General features: G+C 51.8%; 1 protein-coding gene across 1 annotated transcript in view; it reads left to right on the top strand.

Moving 5' to 3' along the window:
• CEP72 (centrosomal protein 72) overlaps window positions 1-13,352 on the top strand; it is a 39,115-nt gene extending 25,763 nt beyond the window's left edge. The window contains exons 10-12 of the mRNA XM_047094477.1: window positions 5,172-5,298; window positions 8,101-8,212; window positions 9,687-13,352. Coding sequence (XP_046950433.1) covers window positions 5,172-5,298; window positions 8,101-8,212; window positions 9,687-9,828 — 381 coding nt within the window. The 3' untranslated portion in view covers window positions 9,829-13,352. The remainder of the gene's footprint in view (window positions 1-5,171; window positions 5,299-8,100; window positions 8,213-9,686) is intronic.
• The last annotated feature ends 315 nt before the right edge of the window (window positions 13,353-13,667 follow it).

Here is a 13,667-nt window from a genome sequence, read left to right as displayed (position 1 = left end):
CCAAATTAACATCCATTCATTATAAAAAGTCTCAACAAAACAGATAACACAAGAAAGTTTCCTCAACACCATATAGGCCACTTATGATAAGGCCACAGCTAACATCATGATCAGTGGGAGAAAACCAAAAGCTTGCTTTCTAAGCTAAGACCCACTATCGGACACATGTAGGACGTGCATATCCATGCACTGGAAGTAGTAGCAAGAGCATGCAGGAAAAGGAGACATCCAGATTGGAAAGGAAGAAGTAAGATTGTCTGTTTGCAGAGGACAGGGTTGTATGTGTAAAAAATCCTGAGGACTCAGAACAACAAAAACCTATTAGAACTAATCAATTCAGTAAAGTTGCAAGACATAAAATCAGTATAACAAATCAGTCGTGTTTCTTTACACCAACAGTCATCTGAAAAGGAAATGAAATAGTCTCATTTATGGCTGCATCAAAAAGGATAAAATACATAGGAATATATTTAACCAAGGAGGTTAAATATCTAAACACTGAAAACATTAAGACATGGATGAATGAATGGAGGGATATCCTATGTTCATGAATTGGAAGATTAATAGTGTTAAAAACCCCATGCTGCTGAAAGTTATGTACAGATTCAGTGCAATCTCCATAAAAATTCCAATGGCATTTTTCACAGAAATAAAAAATTATAAAATTTGTGATTATTTTTCTTAAAATTTGTATTCTCCTTTTTCTAGTTGCACAAAAAGACCCTTAATAGCCAAACCCATATTAAGAAAAAGGCATCACACTCCATGATTTCACATTATATTATGAAGGAAGCTATAGTAATCAAAACAGTATGGTGTTGACATAAAAACAGACACACAGATCAATGGAACAGAATAGAGACCCCAGAAATAAATTCATACCTAAATGGCCAACAAATTTTTGACAAGGACACCACCAATATATATGATGGGGAAAGGACAGTCTCTTCAATAAATGGTGCTGGGAAGACTGGATAGCTTCATGCAAAAGAATGCAGCCAGACCCTTAACACCATGCATAGAAGTCAATTCAAAATGGATTAAAGAGGGGCGCCTGGGTGGCGCAGTCGGTTAAGCGTCCGACTTCAGCCAGGTCACCATCTTGCGGTCCGTGAGTTCGAGCCCCGTGTCAGGCTCTGGGCTGATGGCTCAGAGCCTGGAGCCTGTTTCCGATTCTGTGTCTCCCTCTCTCTCTGCCCCTCCCCCGTTCATGCTCTGTCTCTCTCTGTCCCAAAAATAAATAAACGTTGAAAAAAAAAAGAAAACAAAATGGATTAAAGATTGAAATGTAAGACTTGAAACTGTAGAACTTCTAGAAAAAAACAGAGAAAAGGCCCCTTGATAGGGTCTTGGTGATGATTTTTTCGATTTGACACCCAAAGTACAGGCAACAAAAGCAAAAATCCACAAGTGGGACTACGTCAAACTCAAAAGCTCCTGCACAGTACCAGTGAGGAGGCAGCCTGTGGACTGGGAGAGAATGTTTGCAAACCATTTGTTTCATAATGGGCTAAATTCTAGAATATATAAATACCACAACTCCGTAGCAAAAAGAGAACCCAACTGAGAAATGGCTGGAGGCTCTGAATAGACATTTCTCCAAGGAAGACATTCAAATGGCCAACAGCTACACGAAAAGATGCCCAGCATCACTCATCATCAGGGAAAAGGAGATCAAAGCTACAAAGAGACGTCACCTGTCAGAAGCAGTTAGAATCAAAAAAACAAAACGTGTTGGCGAGGATGTGGAGAAAAGGGAACCTCGTGCACTGTTGGAGGGAATACAAACTGGCACAGCGAGCATGGAAGACAGTATGGAGGCTCCCCCCAAATTAAAATAAGTCTGTGATATGACCCAGCAATCCCACTTTCAGGTATGTGACCACAGGAAGTGAAAGTAGCACCTCCAAGAGCGATCTGCACCCCCGTGCTCACAGCAGCATTATCCACTGTGGCAAAGACACGGGAAACCAAACTGTCTGTCGATGGATGAACAGATTTTAAAAAATGTGTACTTACAGTACGGACTATTACTCAGCCGTTAAAAGAAGGAAGTCTTGTCTTCAGCAACATGGAGGGACCTGCAGGACAGTGTGCCCGGTGACCAGACAGAGCAAGAAATCAGCTGCATGGTCTCACTTTGGAGTCTAAGAGTTGAATACATAGAAACGGAGTGGGAGATGATCACCAGGGGCGGGCAGGTGGGGGGACAGGGAGATGGCGGTAAGGGGACATTTCCGTGGTTGTGCAGGATGACTGGGTCTGGGGCCACAGTTCCTATACTGCAGTGAGTCTGGAAGTTTGCTATGAAAGTAGCTTTGATGTGCTCACCAAGAAATGTTAACTGTGAGGAGAAGCTGCAGTAATCAGCTTGACTGTGGTAATCATTTCACCATCTATGTGTGTATCATCAAGTGCACACCTCAAATATATACGATTTTTACTTTAAAATGTCTACCATGTGGGGCGCTTGGGGGGCTCGGTCAGTTAAATGTCTGACTCCTGATTTTAGCTCAGGTCATGATCTCATAGTTTGTGAGATCGAGCCCCACATGGGCAGTCAGCACAGAGCCTGCTTGGGATTCTCTCCCTCTCTCTCTGCCCGTCTTGTATGTTCTCAAATGCTCTCGTGCTGTCCTCTCAAAATAAGTGTGTGTGTGTGTGTGTGTGTGTGTGTGTGTGTGTGTGTGTGTGTAAATGAGTAAGATGTCTACTGTGCACGCAGCCGGGTGAAGTTGTTTACCTTGCTAAGTATTATGGTTGAGTTTTACTAGATGGACTGTGTTCAGGGGGCTCTTCTTGTAAAGAGTCAGTACTAACAGATTATGTCACGTGGTTGAGAGGGTGGGCTGGGACACAGCAGCCGGTCAGTCCTCGCAAGTTACGTAGCCCTCCGTGTGTGTCCCTCACTGCTGCCTATGAGGTTACCCTAGAGGGCGGCACAGTCAGTAGCAAGGATTTATCGTCGACATCTCCTGTGGGTCAGGAGTCCCAGAGCAGCCGAGCTGTGTGTCTGACTCAGGGTCTTGCCATCACGTTGTCGATTGAGGGCTTGATGGAGGTGGGTAGCCCCTGCCGGACTTGCCTACAGCAGCCTTGGATCTGTGCACGAGGGCCTCTCTTCAGGCCGCCCGAGGCCCTCACGGCATGGCAGCTGCTCCTCGGGGCCGGGGAGTGGCCCGGTAGAAGGTCGTCCTTTGTTACCTGCTCTTGAGAGGGACTGTCAGCACTTCTGCATAGCGTGTTGCTCGGGATCCAGTCAGTAGGTCCACCCACATGAGGGGAGGGCGCCCCGTGACGGCGGGAGCACCCCTGTGCCGTCTTGGCAGCTGCCCCTCCAGCCTCGGCGTCGGCCGTGTCTTTCAGAAGATGGGACTGAGAATAGCCACAGGATTGCTGGGAGACAGGTCTCTGGAACACCTGATACCAGCTAGATGAGAAGCTGCCATTTCAGAGATCCCACACGAAGCTTTACTTTTAGAGAAACATAAAAAATGGTGCAATGATACTGGCGGCCTCTGGTCTTTAGATGGATGCACTGTGGACATGTATGTGTGCACACAAGTGGTGAGTGCATCCAGAAAGGACTGGAGCCCTGTGACCCTGAACCATAATCACTGCGTAGACGTTCTTTTTGTTGGACAGTGTTGACCCCACGGGACGTGGCGTGGCCGGTTAACCATGGAAACAAAAGGCCACGGCTTTTGGGTTTGGTGCAGTTGAGTAGGTAGCCCATCCCCTTACAGTGCTGAGTGTGGGACCAGTGGGATCCATGCAGACGGGCCCCTGGAGTCCGTTCCACAGTGATGCAGTCTAGTGTGGAAGTCGTGCTCCTTCACCTCTGTGGACGGTCTGACTGACCCTGTCCTACAGGGTGACCTTGGCTGGGGGCAGTGAGAGGCCCTGCCCGGACAAGCAGTCTCGAACCATCAGGAAGCCCAAGAGCCCTGCTCAGTTGTTTCTGAGGTTCACCCCATTGACCCCATCCCAGGGGAGGGGAGGCGTGGTCAGTGGAGCTCGGTCAGGAGACCTGTGGTGAGTCACCCAGGAGGTACTTCTCACAGAGGAAGTCATTTGTTCCTGAAGGGCCCATTGCTGACCCTGGTTTCCTCCCCGTTGTGAGGACGCTGGTTCCGCAGTCGTGTCTCCTCAGATCCCAGTGCCCGGGGAGCCGGTCTTGGCGAAAGCCCTGCCCCCGAGCCGGTCCAGCCTGGCTCTAGGCAGCAGTGTCGCACGTATCTGAGCGCCGTCTGTCCACTGTCCCTGCTTCAGCCTCCACTGAGACCGTCAGCACTGGGGCCCGGCCCCTGCCCTCTCAGAACTCCACGTGTTCGGGAGACGAGTCGTCGGACATAACTGGCCGTGTAACAGTTTCTGTAGTGCCCTAGCGTATGTGCACACAGAGGGGCCAGTGCGCTGGCCGGGCTGTTGGGGTGGAGAATGAGCGTAGCAGTTTCCTGAAAGGGCCCCTGTCACTTTGAGACAGACGCTCACTCCTCTGGTGGGGGTGCGCGTGCTGGTTTCTCTGCAGGCAAGGTGGCTTTGATGGGTCATATGCCACTAGCTCTCACAGTGGCCTCGGTCCCCTCTCCTCCCTTTTAATGTCCCGTGGCGCGCTGGGCATTGCCTCTGTCTCCGGGTGCGAGGGGAGCCCACTCCGTCTGCAGCTCCCGCAGGCTTGATTCCATCCACTTACAGGCTGCAGGGAGGCGCCTGCTTGGGGGTAGTGCGGAGCCCTGGGGTCTGCCTGCGCTCTTGCCCAAGAAGTGAGCCCAGAGGGACCACCTGGGGCTGGCACACTGCCCAGCCCTTGTTCCTGCTCCTTGAGAAGAGAGAGGGAGCCAGGCTGTGGTAACCATGGAGCCTTCCTGGAGGAGGCAGGGCTCCGGCAGCCAGCACATCTCCTCTCCTGCTGAAGCACACCCTCCCCAGGGACTCCGGGGACACCACCTGCCCCCTCGTGAACTGTGCCACCCCTCTCACTGTCCCCTTTGAAGTACACTGTGCTGCTCAGCTGGGGGCAGTTGCGATTTTTCTTGTTCACATTGTGGTTTGTTGGCTATGAGATATAAAAGAAAACTAACATCTGGTGATTTCCAAGGTTTAGTTTTCTATGTACGTTTTACTGAATTTGACTCATCTGTCTTAAGTGTATTGTTCTGTGTCCTTAGGGTGACTTGAGACAGCATCTAGACAAATCTTTGGAGGAGAATAGTAGCCTAAAGGCTCTTTTGTTCAGCCTGAAAAAAGAAGTAAAAAATGCAGACACTGCAGCTACGTTAAACTTGCAGATTACTGGTGAGTTTGTGGTTTATTTGGTAACATTATTTGGTGAAGTGTAAGTGTTCAAACACTCATAGGTAGACTTCAGGTCCAGTAAATACTGTAAAATGTCCTGAGGGCTGAGAGACGCTCCCACTTGGTCTGAGCAGACCCCTAAAAGCTCGGATGTGGTCTGTGTTGTTGGCAGTGCCGTGGACCGAGGAGCCCCCTGCCCGCCTCCCCGAGCATGCACACGGTCACTCCTCTGTCTCCTTGGCTCTTTCCAGCAGCGTGGTGCTTTTCCTCTTTGTCACGTTTCTTCCAGAGCCAGGTCACTTTCATTTCCCTCTCTTCACTGTATTTCTATTTTGCCATTTTTACAAAAGTGCACTCGGTATTTCAAGGTCAGATTCTGGGGTTTCAGTGACGGGCTGGTGGTAGTTTGTGTCTTCCGTGAATCTCGTCTGCGTGCAAACCGCAAAGTCGCTGGGAGGTTTTTTTTTTTTTTTTAATTTTTTTTTTTTAATTTTTTTTTTTTTTCAACGTTTATTTATTTTTGGGACAGAGAGAGACAGAGCATGAACGGGGGAGGGGCAGAGAGAGAGGGAGACACAGAATCGGAAACAGGCTCCAGGCTCTGAGCCATCAGCCCAGAGCCCGACGCGGGGCTCGAACTCACGGAGCGCGAGATCGTGACCTGGCTGAAGTCGGACGCTTAACCGACTGCGCCACCCAGGCGCCCCTGGGAGGTTTTAACTTCACTGAGGACTGCTCCACCGAGGTCCTCAGGGGTCCACAAACTTAAAGGGCCACGGAGCAGATGTCTCCGGGCTACGGCCCGTCACAGGCCCTCTCTGAGGGCTTGGTCCTGGGAGCGCAGCCACAGACAAGACCCTCGCTCTGGGCAGGCGTCTGTGACGCACCTACTCAGGCCTCTTGCACTGTGTTTATCGGGCTGTTTCATGGCATGCTAAGAGTTCGTCATAGTCTCTTCTTTAATTTTCATGTAAAAACTTTCCACTTTTCACCTGTTTCCTGAGATGTCATTGTCCTGTTTCACTTGCTCAGCCTTCGCTTCTCATGAAGCTTTCCTTTGCTGTGAGCTCGTGCCTGAGGCCAGCCGCCTCCTCTCTGACATTCCCATTTCTGACTAAGTTGTTCTTCCATTTCTTGTATCATTTCTTTTTTTTTTAAGGTCATTTATTTATTTTGAGAGAGACAGTGCGAGTTGGGGAGGGAGACAGAGAGTCCCCAGCAGGCTCCACACCGCCAGTGCACTGCCCGACGTGGGGCTCGAGCTCACAGACCGTGAGATCACGACCTGAGCTGAAACCAAGAGTCTGATGCTTGACCGACTGAGCCACCCAGGCACCCCTCTTATATCATTCCTTTCTGTCCTTAGCTCATTCTGAAATATCCAGTCCTGGTTTTGATGTGTCCCGAGTGTGGCTTCTTGTTGTCCGGGGGCAACAGCTGTGTGTGGGGTTTGCCTTTAGTGCTCTGTGCTGTTCACTTGCACATGGAATTCGTCCTCTCAGTGTCCAGGAGTACAGCACGCAGCACGTCAAACTTCACAGAGAAGTTCAGCAGCCCCTTGGGGGACTCCCAGGCCTTGTTCACTCTCCCGCTTGCCTCTGGTGTTCTCTCCTGCACGACTTGGGCCCCTCCCCAGCTGTTCCTCTGTGGTACGGCCCTGCTCTGGAAGGGACTGGGCAGGCCAGCCTTGAGGGCCCAGGGTTGCTCCAGTCCCTTCAGACCACACGGGGTCCTCTGGTCTGCCCTTGCTGGGGGAGGCCGAGCCTCTCGCGTCAGCCGCGGGTCCTCAGTTGCCCTGCAGGGATTTCTTGTGAAAATAGGGGACACTTAGCAGCTGCCCCCCTCCTGACCGCTGCTCCTCTCCCACAGATGAAGCCATGCATGGCTTGTGGCTCTCGTGTTTGGGTCTTGAGGCTGCCTCACCACCAGGTGCTGAAAGGTCGTCTGTGGGACTCCAGTTTTGTCATCTAGTTACTCTTGGTGCTAGACTACTATGGGGATTCTGGGGGATGCCGAAACTGTGCTTTCACTGTCCTCTTCTCACAATCCCTTCCACTCACCCTCCGGTGTAAGTGCAGGTGGATGTGCATGCTGAGGAGTGTCGTCCCATCGTAGTGCTTTTGGGAGCCTCTGCCTTTGCTGTGGGAGCCTGCTATCCGTGTCCTCACCGAACCTCTTCCCGTACCTTCCCGCTCTGGCTCTCCTGTTGTCTCTGGACTTGTGTAGTTCCACAGCCATGTGTCTGTGTGTGGATTTATTTGGATCCTGGTTTTGGGGTTTGGGAGCCAAGAAATGATATATTTCTTCTCCTCACGAGTTGGAAGCCCAGAGACAGGAGTCACGTAGATGGAGTCCAGACACACAGTGTGTCACTGATGGGCCTGGGAGCGGAGGACACATCAGAGACATGCGGCCACTGCGGGCCTCTTGTCGCTTGTCCCCAAAGCTTCAAGGCCTCCCTTAGGGCAGAGCTTGCTGCCTGGTGGAAGAGACACCCCTGAAGGCCCTTTCCTGCCAGCACATAGATCAGTGGAATGAGCTTCCAGCTGGCACCAGGCCCACCTCTGTCTCCACTCTCCACCCTCCATGCGGGGTTGTGGTTCCATGGGTGTCCGGAGGGCAGAGGCCCAAGGCTTTAATCCCAAGGTGATTTTTGAGTTGCTTACAGAAACCGACCTTTTCCAAGCTATATGTCTTTGGTGTCCCAATCCAGTTTAAACTCGGACTATTTTAGCTTTCAGGACACGAAACACTCAAACACATTCAATTTCACTAAATGATGCTACTTTTTTTCTCTTTCAGGACTTGAAACAAGTGTGAAGAGGCTCTCTGGTGAGATCGTGGGGTTGAAGCAACATCTGGAGCACTACGACAAGGTCTGGGAGCTGACCCAGATGCTGCAGGAGAGCCACAGGTGCCTGCCCGGGGCGGCGGGGGGGCAGGGGGAGGCAGGGCCGGCCCCAGTGACAGCAGGGTACACGGAGGAGCCGCCTGGTGGCATCGCAGCAGGTGGGGTTCTGGGCCGCACGCGTCGCCGGTTGACTTAGAACTCCCCTGAGCTCCCCTTTCTTCAGGAAAAGCACGTCCCTTCTTGCTGCGGCGTCTGTGAGGGGTGGGTGAGAGCTGCTGAGAGACTCTGGGCTGTCCCGGTCCACCCGGCGTGGTCCCTGTCAGTTCTCCTAGAGCGCGGGGCCTCCCCCTTTACTCCCAGCTGTGTGCCGGGTGGTGAGAAGGGAGCAGGCGGTGTGGGGGCTGTCCAGGCGGAGCCTCAGTTTCTATCCAGAGAATCGTGTGCTGGGAAGCGGGTGCAGGGAGGAGGCGTGCCGCTCACTGGGTGGTGTGAGGTGTACTTTGTGGAGGTGCGGAGCTTGAGCCCAACTCACCCCTGCTCCCCCACCTTGGGCTGAGTCCCACACACCTCCCCCGGGCTCGAGTGCAGCACGGCCCTAGGTGGAGCCAGGCTGTGACGCTGGGGGGTCGGCGGGCCCACCCCAAGCACGAGGTACAGAGGGGAAGGGGCTCCTGGGAGATGAGCTGGAGCATAGATGGAGCAGCGGAAGGGAGCAAAAGGTAGCCGTCATGGGTGCGGGGGGGGACAGGCGAGGCAGGATGGCTCCCAGAACCCGATGGGCCCCCATCTGCAGCACTGTGGGCTGCGTGTGGACGGGGCTGCCGTGCAGCGGGTGGAAGTGGGGGGCAGTGGTGGTCCACGCTGACTTCATCCACTCTGGGCCTTAGCCTGGCCGGAGCAGACGGCTGGTGCCTGCACAGGAGTTCTGTCGTCAGGGGCATACGTCTGTGGGAAGATGGCCCCGCTCCCATCTATCCCTGGTCGCTGCCGACTGGGGGGCGAGGGCGCTTCGCAGATGGCCGAGTGGGCAGTACAGGGCCGCTTCTTCCCTGAAGTCCTTCCAAAGGCAACCGTGGTCAACACTGTAAAACCAGGACTCTTCAGTTACGCTATCACTGTGTCAGAATTATTCAGGGAGCCCCTTTACATTGGACCGGGAGATAGAAATATGTCAGTCTTTGGATCTGTTCCAGAATGAGAACATTGTTCTGCTAGCTGGGAAGATGGTGATGGTTTTCTCAGAAAACAGGTGCGGCTGGAGTAGCGAGGCACCCCTCCGTCGTCCGTTGCCTTCGCCCGTCCGTCCGGGTGCTGAGCCTGCACGTGGCCTGGTGGCCGAGGGCTCGGGTCACGCGTAGCCTCACGCGGTCTGGAGGCCAGGGGCGGATGGCGGGAGCGGGAGCCGGTGGGAGACGGGAAGGGGTTGGCTGCGGGGACCGGGGTGGACGGGGAGGGCCCCGGCCAGGTGAGGGAGGACGCTGCTGGAGAGGAGGCGGCAGGCGGTGCTCAGGCGTCGCTCCCCCGCGCCCTCCTCCAGCTCCCTGGTCGGCACCAACGAGCACCTCCTGCAGGAACTGAGCCAGGCACGCGCGCAGCACAAGGCCGAGGTCGAGCAGCTGCACTGGAGCTACAAGGAGCTCAAGAAGACGCTGGGCCTGTTCCCGCGCGGCGGCTGCTAGGCCGCGTCTGCGTCGCCTCCACGCACCTAGTAAACCGCGGAAGCTCTCTTCTACCTGGTACGATTGTGGGGCAGAGCTCTGCCTCCCGTTCATAATCAGCTGAAGTTTTGAAACGTGTTCAGGGCCTCCGGCTCGGTTTTCTAAAACACCCTGAAAAGATGGGATTGATCTGCATGTAGGTGAGTCTGTGAACAAGGACATGTAGGGGTAGTGTTTGTAGGGAGGTGCTAACCAGGGTGGCTCCCTCTGACTCCACGCTGCTCCTGCTCCTGAGATTGCAAAAAAAAAAAAAAAACAGGATTAATCCAAGCCCTTCACATGTTTTGAGACAAGACATATTGATGCTTTTTGAGACCAGCATCATTAATTTTCCGTGAAATATCTTGAGATAAAATGCAGTATTTTTCTCCCTAAAGAGCGTGTGTGTGATCATTAAGTAATTTTGTATGACAAGATAAACTAACATTCTAAAAAGTGACTTTTTATAAATTGTGACTGAGATTTTCTCACTGAATTCTTTCATGAAGCAAGCTAGGCGCAGGTGGGACAGATACGTTCCAAGATTTAATAAAAGTAACACAGTTTGGGGAAACATTAAAAATACCATTTTGTGACATCACTGCCTGACAGTGGAAGTATTTCCCCAGGCGCTCTCTTGCTTACAATTACAGTGCATTGCTGAAAATTAGAGCACACACGGACAAAATACTAGATTTTTAGTTTGGAAACTTCTTATCTTATGTAAATACTTGGCTTCTAGGTAAAACAAAGTACTTTTTTAAACCAAGCCTACTTAATTTATGGAGAAGAGCAGGCAGGCCGACAGGTGCCTGCGTGTGTCGTCGGGCTCTGCCACTGGCGGTCGGGGGTCGGGCGTTTCCCTCAGGAACCGGGGTGGCCTCCCCGGTTCCCTCCTGTCTGGTCGTGGCTGTGTCCTTTGGCATCAGTTTCTCTGCAACTTAGCAGGAAAGCATGTCACAGCAAATACGGTTTTTGCGGGGGAGTGCAGTTTCTTTCATCATACCGTTTTTTTTAATTTTTTGAAAAGATTTTAGCATTCAACCATTTTAGGCTTGTTGGAAACACTCCCCATGCTATTACTTGATGTTCCTCTTGTTTGGGTTTCGTTGAGCTTCTTAGACCTGTGAGTTTATAATTTTCATCAAATCTGGGAAAGTTTTGGCCACCATTTCTTCAACATGGTTATTCGATGCAGCTTCTGTCCCACCCTCCCTCCCGGACCCCAGTTACACCCAGACCCCTTGGTAGCATCCCCACGGGTCCCCAGACTTCGGGTCTTTTTCCCCATCTTTCGTTCTTGCCCTCTGTTGGGGTCATTTCTGCTGCCTTGCCACAGGCCTCATCCATTCTGCAGTTGGGCCTGTGTAGATAATGGATTTTTAATTTCAGAAATTACATGTTTTTAGTTCTAAAATCCCACTTGGTTCTTATTAACTTTGTGTCCCATTATGTTCGTGTTTCACTTAACTCCTGAACCATGTTCTTAACGCCTTTGCTGTAGATAATTTCAGATGATTTCTAGAATGGTTATCCTGATGCTCCGTTAGAAGTGTATTAGTTTCTGTCGTTCCATGTTTCCAGCACTTACTGTCAAAGATTTAATGTTTTCATTCTAGAGGGTGTGTGATGCATAGTGTTTTTATAGATAGACTTTATCGGGTTAAAGAAGCTCCTTGTAGTGTTAATTTGCCCAGACGTTTTTTATCGTGAATGGATGAATTTTATCACTTTTTCTGCAGCCATTGAAGATGACCATGTGGTTTTTCTCCTTTATTCTGTTCATGTGGTTAATTACAGTAATTTGCTAATGTAAAAACAACCGAAATTTTCTGGGTTAAGCACAGCCTAGTAATGGTGGGTTTTCCTTTGCAAACATACCGTTGGATTTGGTTACTATTTTGTTTAGGATTTTGTATTCCGGGTACCCCACTTAATATCTGACATTTAATTACTGGAATTCTCTGGGTCTCCATTTCCTCATCTGTAGAAAGGGGTGATAAGTGCCTGCCCCCGCTGTCGTGAAGAGGAAATGGTAGCTAGAGTCTGGTCCCAGGACCCCGCTGACGCGGCACCGCATGGTGTGGTTGTCGGCTGGGACGGCGACAGGAACCCGTCCTGTCCCCGCGGTGACGCCACCTACGGTCCTCCCTTACGGTACCGCTCTCCTCCGCGTTCGCACCGCCATGCCATGCCCGTGACAGAAGTTTGGCTGTGCACCCTTCTCTGCTTTCTAGGAGAATTCAGGACAGGTTGTAACTCTCCCTTCCCTGAGTGTGCGATGGAACTTGCTGAGGAAGCCAGTCGGGCCCGAAATGCTCTTTGTGGGAGACTTCTGGCCACGGGTTTAGTTCCCTTAGCCCCTTCTCACAGAGCACCGTCCACCCCTCCGTTCGCCAGCCCCCTGCAGTGGGTCTGGGGCCATGTGGCTCATTCTGAGTGGGACAGAGAAGAGCTGCCGGGCCACCAGGGTGGCCGCCGTCCCCTCCGGAGCCTTGCCGGCGGTGCCACTGACCAGCGGGCCTGTTTCTCTCCTGGGGGCAGAGAGCCCTCCTTGACCTCGGCTGGACTCCGTGTGCGTAAGAAAGGAATGTCACTGTGTCAGCCACTAGGTTTGGGGGCTTTTCTACTTTGCCATTAGTTACTCGGCCTAAGCCCTGGGATGGCGCAGGCTGTCCCTTTCTTCCTGAGTTCTCATAAGGGCTGTATCTCGAATTCGCTCATATTGCCTAATTGTCCAAGTTTTTGGCCTAACAGTCTTTTAATGGCATTTCCACGGCCTCAGCATCTGGAGCTGTGTCCCTAAGGCAGACCCGTCGGGGTGGTGGTTGCTTCAAGCAAGTCCTTGCCGTTCGGGGAAGGGAAGGGACGTGGGTGAGCGATGGCCACGGGTTGCTCCCGACCTCAGGCTCCCCCTCCACTTTCAAGCCAAGGACGCGTTGGGGCGGCCCTGGCCGGTGACAGAGCAGGCAGAACACCAGGGCCAGCTGCGGGGCTCTGGCGGGGCCGGCGAGGCTTGGTCCGCACCTGCGTCCTCCCCATGGCACCAGGGCCACCCTGTCCCCCTGGCCATGGTTCATGCTGGTCCATGGCGCCGCTGTCTCTCTCACTTCCTCTCCTGCACCACAGCTTCTGTTCCTTTCCATCTTTAGTGGAAATTACTGACACATTCGGCTCTAAAACCTTTTACTTTATCGCTTTTCTCTCTTTTCTCTTGCCACATCGCCTGACATAATCGATACGCTTTTGTTTCTTCTTGTTTTGCATTCTGTTTCTTCTGTGATTGTCCCCTTCTACACTGTAGCCATTTTCACCTCTGCTGGGTTTGGAAGCTATGCGTTCTTTCTGGCATATTATCACAGCGGGTGTTCATCTAATCAGGGCTTCTGCTCCCCCTGGTAGTGTCCAGGAGCCATGGGCATGTACCTCCCTGGGCACCCTTCGGCTTCCATGTGATGGCTTTTAAGGGTTTTTTGGTTTTTGGTTTTTGCTTTAGTGTTTTTGTTTTGTTTTGTTTTGTTTTGTTTTGTTTTTGAGAGAGAAAGACAGAGAGAGAGCGAATCCCAACCAAGTAGGCTCCACCCCCAGCACAGAGCCTCACTCTGGGCTAGAACTCACAAACTGTGGGATCACGACCTGAGCTGAAATAAAGAGTCGGACACTTAACTGACCGGGCCACCCAGGCGCCCCAGTGTTCGAGTATTTTAGGGAAATATTTTTTCCCACAGAAAGCATTTATTTACAGGGTTTTTGTATGGTTACTTACTGCCTATTTTTTGAGCCACTTCCCTGCAGACATTCTGTCTGTGGTCATGTTCTTG

This window comes from Lynx rufus, unplaced genomic scaffold, assembly GCF_022079265.1.
Source record: "Lynx rufus isolate CCGP_SWC_20201006 ecotype Redwood Valley unplaced genomic scaffold, mLynRuf1.p SCAF_1, whole genome shotgun sequence".
Taxonomy (NCBI): domain Eukaryota; kingdom Metazoa; phylum Chordata; class Mammalia; order Carnivora; family Felidae; genus Lynx; species Lynx rufus.
This window is presented reverse-complemented; position numbering and strand designations above follow the sequence as displayed.